Source organism: Leptopilina heterotoma, unplaced genomic scaffold (assembly GCF_015476425.1).
Source record: "Leptopilina heterotoma isolate Lh14 unplaced genomic scaffold, ASM1547642v1 Lhet_47, whole genome shotgun sequence".
Lineage (NCBI taxonomy): Eukaryota > Metazoa > Arthropoda > Insecta > Hymenoptera > Figitidae > Leptopilina > Leptopilina heterotoma.
The window spans coordinates 1,237,147-1,252,135 of NW_025111098.1; the positions used below are offsets into that span (position 1 = coordinate 1,237,147).

The 14,989-nt window shown below is 29.0% G+C and overlaps 1 protein-coding gene across 2 annotated transcripts in view; it reads left to right on the forward strand.

Moving 5' to 3' along the window:
• The window catches only part of LOC122507426 (homeobox protein SIX6-like), a 97,927-nt gene extending 83,458 nt beyond the window's left edge, over window positions 1-14,469 (forward strand). For both annotated transcript variants that reach the window (XM_043620127.1, XM_043620128.1), the window contains 2 exons: window positions 6,878-7,270; window positions 13,059-14,469. In XM_043620127.1, the coding sequence (XP_043476062.1) occupies window positions 6,878-7,270; window positions 13,059-13,422 (757 nt within the window). In that variant the 3' untranslated portion in view covers window positions 13,423-14,469. The remainder of the gene's footprint in view (window positions 1-6,877; window positions 7,271-13,058) is intronic.
• The last annotated feature ends 520 nt before the right edge of the window (window positions 14,470-14,989 follow it).

The window sequence follows — 14,989 nt, forward strand, 5'->3', positions numbered from 1 at the left end:
AAAAATAATTGAAATTGTTTGATGAGTTTTATTATTTATGAAAATAATTTAATTCTTGCTTGGAATTTTATAGCAAATTTTTATAAAAAATTGAATTTCCATGAAAAATAATGTTATTAGTAAAACTAATTGAATTATTGTGAAGAATTGTACAACGATTTTGTTAAAGAATTGATTTTTTTTTAATTAATTGATATCATGTGGAAATTTTATTATTTATGAAAATAATTGAATTTTTTATATATATTTTATCAATTTTTTAAAAATATTTAAATTTTTTTGCTATACATTTCATGAAAGTACTATACATTGAAAATAATTGAATCTTTTTAAAGAATTTGATTATAATTTTTAAGAATAGTTTTTTGATTTCTAGTATGAAAGAATTTAAAATAATGGAAATTCTAAAATAAACAGAAATAGTCGCTTTTAGTGGCTGAAATTTAAGAAAAGTACACAAATAGTAACATAACGTTAAAAAAGTATAGTAAATATTAGGTTTTAGTAGATGAGTGCGAAGCTTGGCTAGTTTTTGATCATAGTTAAAATATAGAAATTTCGTGGGATTAAAATATTTTTGTCATTGATCACAATTCACTAGATTTTGTTCAAAATTAAAATGTATAAATTTTTAGGTTATAAACTGTTTTTGTCTTTGCGTATACGTATATGGTTCACTACATTATTTAAACTATATAAATTTAATGTCACACACGTAAGAAAAAGTATAGTTCGTTGAATTTTTTTAAAAGAATGTAAATATTATCTTATTACCTCTGTTAGTTGTTTAAAAACTAATATTTCACGAGTAGAGATATATTGCTCGCACAGGACTTTATAGAGCAAAGAAGCTGAATTGAAAGATTTATAAAAAAAAGGGAAAGGGAGAAAGAACTGAGCATCGAGGTTAGTCGCGAGAGGGGCCGTATCGTTTTAACGTCTCTATTAGCGGCTATTAAAAACGAGCTAGCATCAAAAAAAAAAAAAAAAAAAAAAAAAAAGAGAGGGGTCTGCTTCGAAATGCGCCCTATTCACATGCTGCTTCTCGCCCTGGTATCCAGTTACCTTTTGTGAGTTCTTCCAAGGATCAGATTGCCATGCTAAAGCATGGCACGGGGTAGTTTCAAGGGAGGTGTATATATGCACGGAATCTATGGAGCGAATGCCATACCAACCTTTGGTGTCCCGTGACAAGACCAGATTTTGTTAAAATGATATCCTTCGTCAAAACCGAGAGACTCAGCGACAGATCTTTTCCAAAGATCTTTGATGCAATTGATATTTCCTATGAGAATCAAGAAAATGTTGCTACACTTTTATAAACCAAACTGCTCTTCCATTTGCTTCGATATTGAAAAAAACCCTAAAACAAAATTAAGAATATTTATTTTTCACAAAATTTAGTCAATGAAGAATTTTTTTTCAACATTGAAATGTTGAAAAAATTCTTCATTGACTAAATTTTGTCAAAAATAAATGCGTTTCCTGTTTGCGAAGAATATTAAAAGTCTTATATTCTATTTGGAATATAATAGTGTTGTGGATTTATAAGAGAAATGACATTCTGTCATTTTGCAAGCGAGGTATCACAATATTTTGATAGTTGCCTTTTTCACCACCGGAAGCACACATAAAGCCTGCATCAATTCACTGGCGTATACAGCAGGAGCTCTGTAATTGCAACAACTGCTACTTTGGAGCAGAAGTTTCATTCCTTGCATGAGGTGAATACTTTAATAAAAGATTTAAAAAGTGACTCGTCATCGGGTGTAAAAACCGACGTGACGGTCGAATACATATTCTCGTCAGAGTCTTCTTTGCACCTGATACTTTCCTGACTCTGATGAATTTTTTTTAATTACTTCAACAAAGCCAGCACCTGTACACGCTGCTTTGGATGCTAAAGTATTTTTGGCTCCAATTCGTTCAGCACTACGCGAATTTCTTTATCGTGTGATTAAAACTCTGAATAGTGCCGGTTTAATAAACTGTACGCTAATATCCTTATAGAGCCAGGGTTGTAATTAAAATATTATATGATCTCGTTTTATGCAACGAGGGTTACCAATCTTGATAAATTCTATACAGTGCCTTCAATTCTTTGACATTACTTCAAATTCATTAAATTAAAAAATTTGAATACTGTACGAAAAAATGTAAAATTCTAGCTTATGGTCAAAGACTTTAGCTGAAGAAAACAAGCTTTCAGCCATACTCTGAAACATTGACATTGTTCCTTTTTTTGAGAATTTCCACTACTCTATAAGTTCGCTAATACTAGAAATCAAAAAACTATTCTCAAAAATTATAATCGAGTTTTTTAAAACGATTCAATTATTTTTAAAAAATATTCGAAATTCTATTTACAATATTTATAGTATTTTTATAAAATTTCGCAAAAGAATTCAATTACTTAAAACTTAAAACAAAATTGATAAAATTTATCAATTCCATTATTTTCATAAGTAAAAAAATTTTCTCAGAAATTCAATTACTTTACAATAATTTTTAAAAAAATTTCGAAAAAATCCATTATTTAACAAAATTTTTATACAATTTTTCACAATAATTCAATTATTTTCACTATAATAATAACATTATTCATGGAAACTCAATTTAAACAAAATTTTTTTTTAAAATTCTAAGCAAGAATTCAATTATTTTCATAAATAATAAAACTCGAAAGAATTTCAATTATGTTTAATATTATTTTAAATCAATTAATCGAAAAATTCAATTATTTTCACAAATAACGTTTCCCACAAGAATTCAATTATTTAAAACAAAATTAATAAAATTCATCTAAAATTCAATTAATTTTGAATATCATTTTCAAAAAAATTTCTAAAAACTCAATTATTTGACAAAAAATTCTTATACGATTCTTCACAATATGTAATTCAATTACTTTCACTAATAATAACATTTTTCATGGAAATTCAATTTTTAGAAAAAAATTTTGATAAAATTCCAATCAAGAATTCAATTATTTTCATAAATAATAAAATTCATCGAAGAATTTCAATTATTTTTAATACTATTTTCAATTAATTAGTCGAAAAATTCAATTATTTTCACAAGAATTCAATTATTTAAAATAAAATTTTCATAATATTTATTATATTTCGAAAAAATTAATTATTAAAAACAATGTTTATAAAATTCTTATAAAAAATAAATTCAATTATTATCAAATATAATAAAATTTTTCGCAATAATTCAATTATTTTCATAAATAATAAAATGCATTGCATGATTTCAATTACTTTTAATACAATTTTACAGGAATTGCTCAAAAAATGTAAATATTCTTGAAAATTTGATTTCAACTCCTCTAAAAAATTAATTTTTTAAATAAATCTTTTTTTTTAATTTTTTGAAAGAATTCAATTATTTACAAAAATATTAGAATTTTCAAAGAAATTCAGATATTTTCGAATATTATTATTAATTTTAATAATATTGTTCAAAAGAAATCAATTATTTTAAATACAATTTTAATTCAATTTTTTTTAAATAATTCAATTATTCTTTTAGTTTTTAATACAATTCGTCCCAAAAATTCAATTATTTACATAAATCATTTTTCGAAAGAATTCAATTATGTATGTCAATAAATAAGAAACTTATTCCCGAAAATTGAATTATTATTTTGAGTCATTTTAATAAAATTCTTTGCAAGATTCAATTATTGTCATAAATAACAATATTCATCACAAGATTTCAATTATTTTTAAAAGTAAAAAATTTTTATTGGGAATTCAATAATATTTTAAAATATTCTAATAATATCATTCGCAAGAATTCAATTATATTCATAAATAATAAAATGCTTTTTAGGACGTTTAATTACTTCCAAAAAAAAATTTAATAAAATACCAAACAGACATTCAAATATTTTCAAATTTAACAAAACTTTTCACAGAAATTCAATTTTTTAAAACATTTCAATACAATTTTTCGCAATAATTCAATCATTTTAATAAATAATAAATGGCCTACGGCAAATGTATGAAAAATAAATAAATAAATAAATAAAATTCTTCTCAAGAATTCAATTATTTTTGAAAATTTTAATAAAATTCATCTCCAGGATTTCAATTATATTTTTAATTCAATTTTACAGGAATTGCTCAAAAAATGTAATTATTCTTAAAAATTTGATTTCAATTCCTCAAAAAAATCAATTCTTTAAAAAATGTTCTTTTAAAATTCCTGTGAAAAATTCAATATTTACAAAAATATTAGAATTTTTCACAGGAATTCAATTATTTTTAAATATTTTAATTATGTCAATAAATAATAAATAAATAATAATAAATAATAATACATAACATAGACATTCAATTATTGTCAAAAATTTTAATAGAATTCTTTGTAAAATTTAATTATATTTTTAAAAACTGTTTGCAATTCAATGATTTTTATTCTCTACTATTTTCATAAAATTTCCAAATAGAATTCAATTATTTAAAAAAAATTTTGTAAAAATTTTCGTAAGAATTCAATTCTTTTCATGAATATATTTAAGTAGTGATACATGTATATTAATTTGTAGTATGGAAAATGGTCATAACAATGACCATTTTAACTGACAATTAGTGGTTTTTACTGATTCTAAATTATAAAAACTGAAATTTCACTGATTAATTAAAGAAAACTGGGACACTGAATTTAAATCAGTGAAATTTTCACTGATTCAGATTTAGAGTGTGGGTCAGAGATTGTTTACTTTGGCTATACAGATCATTAGTCATAGTTAGCTAGAATTTGCCATTCTTTCATTTCCACGCTTTTAGAAATTTTACTGTATAGAAAAGGTTCTAAATTAGAGCTGATTTTTGGTACTAAAATAGAACCAAATTACGATTTAGTACTAAAATTGGTACTAAATTAGTATACCTTCCTTTTTACAATGTTTCTATTATAGAGTTTATTCCATATGTATTTGAATTTGTTTAGATTTTATAAAAGTGACCCGATGATGATGATGATGGCGAACGTCGTCGTTATATTTATATATATATTTAACAAAATCATTAAAATAGTGCAATAATGACGACTAAAAGACATTCTAAAAATAATATCAGAAGACTGTAGTGAAATCTGCAAGCTACAACATGATTTCGAAATTTTAAGAGACTTCCTCTGTATAATGGATGAGGATGAAAAGAACCCATCCCAGTATTGAGATAGAAACCATTTGTCAGATCGATTCCCTTGTTTTAGCGAAGCGACTGAAGCGCTTACCACATTGGAGACAATACGGATTCGAGACGTTATTGCAGTCCTCTTAAAAGCCTCCGGCAGATCAATTCGCTGAGTTCGAGAGACAACGGCTCTCCGCATTTCAAATGTCTTAAAGAGATTCTTGTATTTTCGTTGCTAATTGAGTCTCGAGTCCGTTGTTTCCAGGGTAACACCTCGATTCACTCTCTCTCTCTCTCTCTCTCTGCTTTCTAATAATCGCGATGATGGTAATGTGGAAGCTGGCAGCTGTCAATCTATTTTCGTACGAAAAAGGTCTTGATGAAAGCCAGCTTCAACGGAGAAATGCATAATTCGAGGTGAATGGAATGGGCATTCCTGGGCAGCTCTTATTTAGAACGCTTTTTATACGGTAATCGAACCCTACCTTGCCATTGCTTTCACAGGACACTCGACACGTTTTAATTATACCACTGTCTCGCTTTGTCTCGTCCTTTCATGCGAGGACCCGCACGAGCTATACCCGAATTTCATTCTCGTTCCTCATCTCTTGTGACAGTGTTCTGCTCACATCCCGCACATTTAAACCCGCTTGTGAACGTAATACGGTAGCGTCAATCTTTTCCTTTTCGGCATTTTTATTTCAACAATTAACGGTTTTTTGGTTTTTCGATGACCTCAATCAAATTACATCACACAGCACTTCGAAATTGTAAATCAATAGCAAAAATAAATCCACCATTAAATGTTTTGTAATCTAACCGCAAATTTGTCCATCTGTCGAACTAATAATTTTTCTTCTTTGCTTCTTTATTTCGACCAAATGATTGCGGATTTACCCAAAAGAATACAGATCGTGATACACAAACAACACCAATTTCCCCAATTTCCAAGTTAATTTATTTAAAGATGTTTTGATTCTTCTGTTTGGCCTAATGGCCAAACATGTTTTTTTTAATATAATTGTATGGCTTCCAAAAATATTGAATTAATTTATTAATGGTATTCTACTGATAGTATCAGAAGATTATACTAATGGCAAAAAGAAAATTAATGTTTTCTCTTATTGTGAGATAATTCTGATGTATTAAGCAGAGTTTATTAATTTACTTGCGAACAAGAGTCGTGTAAGTTTGTCAGACTAAATTATCATGGTTATAAAGCTAAAGTGATTCACGCTGTTAGTTTCTTGACTACTCGTCGTCACTTCCGTAATTTTCTTTATAAGAAGGTACGAACATATGAGGTTTCTTATTTCTCTATATCTAAAAGATCTCAGGCGTAATGACGTGAATCCCACTTTTAGAAGTCATTGCCATAAGTAATCGTTACTCTTCCGTGAATCCTCGTTTTACTTATTGTTAGGCAGCATAAATCTTACATATTACATTAATCATACTTACACGCCGTTACTATTATGCAACAAACTTTTTGCCAATTATTTAAATTAGTATTTATATTATTTTTTATTGAATTTATATTTATTAATTATGCTGACAGGAGTTCAGTGGAATTATATTAATTTCTTTGTAAGTATAAACCTACCGCTTGGAAATGGATAAAAAAAATCCAATTCGATGGTCCAGATTGGATTTATTTAAAAAAGATAATTGATAATATATGACCTAAACGTTTAACTATAAGAATTTCGTTTCTTTTTTGATTTCAGAATGCAACAACAATCCGGCCCAGGAAATGGAAATTCACGTAGACCTTTAAGTCCAGGTGGAGGATCGGATACAGAGGATTCGGATATTTCACTGGGAGGAACGTCACCGCCATCACCGAGTTCCTCTCCACAAATTAACCATCAGACCTCGCCAGTGCATCAAATGAGTCACATAGGTCCAATTCCACAACCAACGCTAAGTTTTCGCTTTGATCCAACAACATCTTTCCGGTTGGGACACGCGACGGCTTTTAAGTTTCCACCGTCTGGTTTCCGATATGGACCGCACAGTCCGCAACACAATCACCCGAGCATTGCTGGTGGCGGAATCTTCAGGCTAACTGAAACTAGTCCCTTCCAAGCTGTTGGCCCCAGAGGAGACCTTGGATCCAGGTAAAACTTTCAACCATATTTAAACATGTCTGTTTAGATTAGGGTACTGCCTTTTACGCATGCTGAACTTCCGAAGCAAGATGCGGTTTGGATAGATTAATATTTTGTTTACAACTTCTATAAAGGTGGCTAAAAGTTTACTTTTTGAAACTAGGAACTCTTATATTAAGAATATCCGCAATTATTCTTCAAATTAGAAACCATGTTTTAATAGTTAGAGTGCTATTAGCCCCTATGACATAATCTAATTCAGTTATAACAATTTGGATATACACGGAAAGAAAAAGTCCGTCAATCATTAATAGACTAGTATATTACTTTGAGACGGGACACAAAATCATTCAATGGATAACATACTTTGAGTCACAATCAGTGACGAGTTGCTTGCTAAAATTTAGAAAACTGTCATCAATATATAAAACTCGTTCACTAAAATTTAGAAAACTGTCTATTAAATTTTCTATGACTGTCAAAAGCATTCAAAAAATTCAACTTCTTTCAGAATTATCCCTAATTTTAGACACTATTTGGTTCAGAATGAACACATTTTTTTCGTTGCACAGTTCCGATATTTTATTTACACTCTTAGACGCTTTAGACCAACACATTTTCCAACACATTTTCGCACTTATAATAACTACACGTAGAAACGCACACTTATAACACTTTAAGTTTAGAAGCAAACTGTTCTTATATACCAAATAACAAAATTTTTCACAACTTGTGAGAAATGATTTTGCACTAATAACTACTTTTTAATTAGCGAGAAATATAAAAGAAAATATATTTTTATCGAGGTCAATTTCTAGACGCAATTCAACTGCAAATTGTTAGTTAAGTTAAATATTCACATTACACATAATAGTATATAGGGATATGTATAGCAGACAGCAAAAACACATGGACTATAGAGAAACCGGAAGAAATGCGCATCGGTACACTGCGCAACAATGCGCTAGTGAAGAGCGCCGATTTAGAATACGAGTCAACTAACGTTTCACAAACTTTCACTAATGATTCGTAAACATTCAAACAGCCATTGATAACAATTCAGCATTAAATCTAAAACAATTGGTCACATACTGGCATTCTAATCAATCCATGACTCGTTTTCAATCGTTAAGTAAAGTTAAGTAACCATCAACGGAAAAAGAGTCCCGTCTCAAAGTAATATACTAATCCATTAATGGTTGACGGACTTTTTTTTTCCGTGTACGATAACCTCTAAATCGACGTTTTTTAGCCATTTTTGAAAAATTGTAGAGCTGAACCATGATATGCTACAATCTCTGACTAATATAAAAAATTAAAGGCTGAAACAAGCCCTTTCGAATGAGCTCTGTGATAAATTAATCGCATGCGCCCTTATAACACTAGATGTGTTTTTTTTACAAAGGGTGGAGACCAGGAATACAGAAAATAACACGCAACAAAACCCTCGTAGGTGGCGCCGCGTTCTACGTCGTCATTGGCAAATTTCACCCGCAACAAATATAACACCAAGTTTTTTCTGTAAAAAAAATCCTTTTCTAATAAAAGGATTAAAGAATTTTGAGATACTTACACCTACGATGAAGCATAATAAAATGTGCAATGCTTTTAAAGGTTCCAAAGATACACCCTGATGCTTTAATAATGTTCTTCCGGTTTTTACGGCATTTTTAAAAAGTCGTGACATATCTGTAAAAATGTTATGTTAGTTAGTGACATGTAAGTTCGTTTATACGTCATGAACTGACAACATTATAGATACGTCACACATATTACCACTGTTTTAATAGTGAAGCAAAATCGAGGTTACGAAACGATTGACAGAAAATACACTTTGACTTACTCGTACACTAAAATAATGATAAAAAACTATTTTTTAACGTAACATTACACACTGGATCCACCTTTATAATATTAGAAAAGTATGCATTTTTCAAAAAAACAAAAATTTTAATTTTGGTCAGGTTTTGAAAATTGTCCACTGTGCATTGCATCTTTTAGGACATAAATACATTATTTTTATTGCAATCAGTATGAATGGAAAGGCAGGACTTCAATTCCACCTTTTCTAATTAAACAAAGACTGACTGTACATTTCCTATTCTACAAAGTAAAATTCGCCAATAATAATTATTACCTACAGACCGCGATTATACAAAAAGTAACTGATTACAAGTTATTTAAATCTAAAGAAATTAAATATTCAACTGACCGACACTTCATGGACCGACTCTACACCAATATAATTATTCCAAATTTTAAATCTTCATGGACCGAATCTACAAAGACCGATTCTACACCATAATATTTTTTTTTAATATTTCGAATCTTCATAAACCGACTCTACAAAGACCGACTCTACAACAATAAAATAATTCAAAATTTTAAATCTTTATGGACCGACTCTACAAAGACCGACTCTACAACAATATAATTTTACAAAATTTTAAATCTTCATGGACCGACTCTACAAAGACCGACTCTACAACAATATAATTTTTCAAAATTTTAAATCTTTATGGACCGACTCTACAAAGACCGACTCTACAACAATATAATTTTACAAAATTTTAAATCTTCATGGACCGACTCTACAACAATATAATAATTCAAAATTTTAAATCTTCATGGACCGACTCTACAAAGACCGACTATACAACAATATAATAATTCAAAATTTGAAATCTTCATGGACCGACTCTACAAAGACCGACTCTACAACAATATAATTTTACAAAATTTTAAATCTTCATGGACCGACTCTACAAAGACCGACTCTACAACAATATAATTTTTCAAAATTTTAAATCTTTATGGACCGACTCTACAAAGACCGACTCTACAACAATATAATTTTTCAAAATTTTAAATCTTCATGGACCGACTCTACAAAGACCGACTATACAACAATATAATTTTACAAAATTTTAAATCTTCATGGACCGACTCTACAAAGACCGACTCTACAACAATATAATTTTACAAAATTTTAAATCTTCATGGACCGACTCTACAAAGACCGACTCTACAACAATATAATTTTTCAAAATTTTAAATCTTCATGGACCGACTCTACAAAGACCGACTATACAACAATAAAATAATTCAAAATTTTAAATCTTCATGGACCGACTCTACAAAAACCGACTATACAACAATATAATAATTCAAAATTTTAAATCTTCATGGACTGACTCTACAAAGACCGACTCTACAACAATATAATTTTACAAAATTTTAAATCTTCATGGACCGACTCTACAAAGACCGACTCTACAACAATATAATTTTTCAAAATTTTAAATCTTCATGGACCGACTCTACAAAGACCGACTATACAACAATAAAATAATTCAAAATTTTAAATCTTCATGGACCGACTCTACAAAGACCGACTATACAACAATATAATAATTCAAAATTTTAAATCTTCATGGACTGACTCTACAAAGACCGACTCTACAACAATATAATTTTTCAAAAAATTGAATCTTCATGGACCGTCTGTACAATGACCGACTATATACAACAATATAATTTTTTAATATTGTAAATCTTCATGGACCGACTCTACAAAGACCGACTCTACAACAATATAATTTTTCAAAATTTTAAATCTTTATGGACCGACTCTACAAAGACCGACTATACAACAATATAATAATTCAAAATTTTAAATCTTCATGGACCGACTCTACAAAGACAGACTCTACAACAATATAATTTTTCAAAAAATTGAATCTTCATGGACCGTCTGTACAATGACCGACTATATACAACAATATAATTTTTTAATATTGTAAATCTTCATGGACCGACTCTACAAAGACCGACTCTACAACAATATAATTTTTCAAAATTTTAAATCTTTATGGACCGACTCTACAAAGACCGACTATACAACAATATAATAATTCAAAATTTTAAATCTTCATGGACTGACTCTACAAAGACCGACTCTACAACAATATAATTTTTCAAAAAATTGAATCTTCATGGACCGTCTGTACAATGACCGACTATATACAACAATATAATTTTTTAATATTGTAAATCTTCATGGACCGACTCTACAAAGACCGACTCTACAACAATATAATTTTTCAAAATTTTAAATCTTTATGGACCGACTCTACAAAGACCGACTATACAACAATATAATAATTCAAAATTTTAAATCTTCATGGACCGACTCTACAAAGACAGACTCTACAACAATATAATTTTTCAAAAAATTGAATCTTCATGGACCGTCTGTACAATGACCGACTATATACAACAATATAATTTTTTAATATTGTAAATCTTCATGGACCGACTCTACAACAATATAATTTTTCAAAATTTTAAATCTTTATGGACCGACTCTACAAAGACCGACTATACAACAATATAATAATTCAAAATTTTAAATCTTCATGGACCGACTCTACAAAGACAGACTCTACAACAATATAATTTTTCAAAAAATTGAATCTTCATGGACCGTCTGTACAATGACCGACTATATACAACAATATAATTTTTTAATATTGTAAATCTTCATGGACCGACTCTACAAAGACCGACTCTACAACAATATAATTTTTCAAAATTTTAAATCTTTATGGACCGACTCTACAAAGACCGACTATACAACAATATAATAATTCAAAATTTTAAATCTTCATGGACCGACTCTACAAAGACAGACTCTACAACAATATAATTTTTCAAAAAATTGAATCTTCATGGACCGTCTGTACAATGACCGACTATATACAACAATATAATTTTTTAATATTGTAAATCTTCATGGACCGACTCTTCAAAGACTGACTTACATTGTGTTATTTTTGCATTTTCGCGTTCATAACCTAATTTCTCTTGAAGGAATTGACCAAAATGAATGAACCTTGGACCAAAATAAAGCTAAATAAATGTAGAATAGAGGAAAATTATAGAAAATCCTTGATTTAATTTTTTGAGCTCCTGGGAGTTGAGGGAAAATAGCATTTTTTATGAAAAAATGACGAATTAGAGTATAAAAACCTGTAAATCATGATAAAACTTAATAAAAAATTTTTGTAATCATTTAGGATCACTGAATACAAAAATAAAGTGGCTGTTTTAAAATTGAAAATGGCGAATTCAAAATGGCGGATGAAATTTTCAAAATTAAAAAAAAACTTATAATTTTTCCAAATTGTGATATTTTAATGTTTTCGAGGTCACTGAATCCAAATATGATGGTAAAATTTAAAAATTTAAAATGGCTGACCCAATATGGCGGACAAAATTTTTTAAAAATGCTTCGTTTTCAATAAGACTTGGTACTTTTACGTTTTTGAGGTCGCCGATTCCAAATATGATGGTAAAATTTAAATATTCAAAATGTAGAGTCGGTCTTTGTAGAGTCGGTCCATGAAGATTTAATTTTTTGAATAATTATATTGGTGAAGAGTTGGTCCATTAAGATTCAAAATATTAAAAAATTATATTGTTGTATAGTCGGTCTTTGTAGAGTCGGTCCATGAAGATTCAATTTTTTGAAAAATTATATTGTTATAAAGTCGGTGTTTGCAGAGTCGGTCCATGAAGTGTCGGTCAGTTGAATATTCAATTTCTTTAGAGTTGAATAACTTGTAATCAGTTACTTTTTGTATAATCCGTCTATAGGTAATAATTATTATTGGCGAATTTTACTTTGTAGAATAGGAAATGTACAGTCAGTCAGAATGTATTATTATATTTTTCCAGTTTCTCCCAGTTTCTTAAATTCCCCATAGTAACAATAACCTAACGTCTAAAATTTCAGATTACCAGATACCCTCGGTCTACCTCCACCGAGATTACACCATCACGACACTTTGCTTCATCATCCCCACCATCAACTACCAGAAAGTGTATCGAGGTTATCGGAAACTTCACGTTTATCGGACGGTGGAATTTCGCGGCTATCTGATAGTTTGTCGGAAGCACACAGTCCTCCTCTAGTAGCAACGAATTTATCGGTAACGGGACCGCTAAAGGTTGCAGTTCCAAGTCCTCATACACCGTCCTCGCGTGGTAGTCCACCTTCGAATCAGCACACGCCCAAGGGTCAGGGACTGATCAGGGTTGCGACTCCACCGATCAATCCGAAACCTCCTCAAATTCACAGGCCGTTCTCGCCAGCGTGATACGAAAGATCCAACCAGATCGCTGACGCGAGAAGTGAGATTGACTCTGTTGAGGACGAAGGTTTCAATTTCAAGAAATGCTTCGAAGTGCTGTGAACTTGCAATATTGGGGACTGTGCGGCTGTACATAGTGAACAAAATAAATCGCATTACCCAAGATAGCATAATATTTAAAGCGGCGTTGTTTGTCTTGTTTTCGCGGTTCAAACAGAGCATTAAACCCCGTTAACTTGGACATTAATGTCGCGTTATGTACATAGAATAAATAGAGAACTTAGAGAGGATGTAAATCGTCAATCGATCATGTTGATATCAACGTGTCAAAGGAATTATTTCTTTTAGGAAATAATGTTACGTTTTTTGATAAATTGTAATACATGACAAACGTAATCTTTAAAAATATGACTGATGACTAATGCCGAAGTTTGATTTTATTTTTGTCATTTTTGTGAATCTTTTGCGAATAATTAGTCCTTAGAGTCTTAGACTAATACTGCGGAAATATCTTGAAATCTTTTAAAAAGGTTATACTTAAAAATTTAACGGAAATTTTTTTCTAATCTCTAAATTGAACGATTGTTAAAGACGAGTGTATTAAATACAAATGTTAAAAATCTATTTTCTTTTAGAGTTTCTTTTTGTTTTATTTAATATCTCAATGTTCTTCATATTAAGCACGAAAATTGCATAAGGCTAAAATGTTATGCTATCCAGTAGGTTATTACCTAGATTAGCATAACATTTTCAGAAAGTTTGAAAAAAGGTATAAATCAAAAGAAATACATAACAAAGTTTAAAAATTGATATTCTATATTAGGCAATTTTTAATAAACATCCTACAGAGGATAAATGCAATACAACGGACATTTGAGAAATAAATTGATTCGAACTTTCCGAAAAGTGTGGACATTGAAGAAGACGGAAAATTTTGATACAAAAATTATTAGAATATACAGACTTCACACTCATCTACTAAAACATACTATTTACTACTTTTTTACATTATGTTACTATTTGGATACTTTTTTTTAGATTTCAGCCACCAAAAGCTACTATTTCTGTTTTTTGAGAATTTCCACTACTAGAAATCAAAAAACTATTCTCAAAAACTACAATCAAATTCTTTAAAACGATTCAATTATTTTCAAAAAATATTCGAAATTCAATTATCTTCAAAAAATAAACGAAATACAATTATTTTCAATATCGTCTATATACTAAAACTAAATAAATAAATATCAAGAATTTTCATGAAATTTGTCAAAAAAATTCAATTATTTAAAAAAAATCATAAAATTCATTCAAAATTCAATTATTTTCATAAATAATAAAATTTCCACAGGAATTCAATTAATTTAGAATAAATTAAAAAAATCAATTATTTAACCAAATTTTTATACAATATTCTTGACAATAATTCAATTACTTTCACTAATAATAACATTTTTCATGGAAATTGAATTTTTTAAAAAAATTTTTGATAAAATTCTAAGCGAAAATTCAATTATTTTCATAAATAATAAAACTCGTCGAAGAATTTCAATTATTTTTTAATACATTTTTAAAT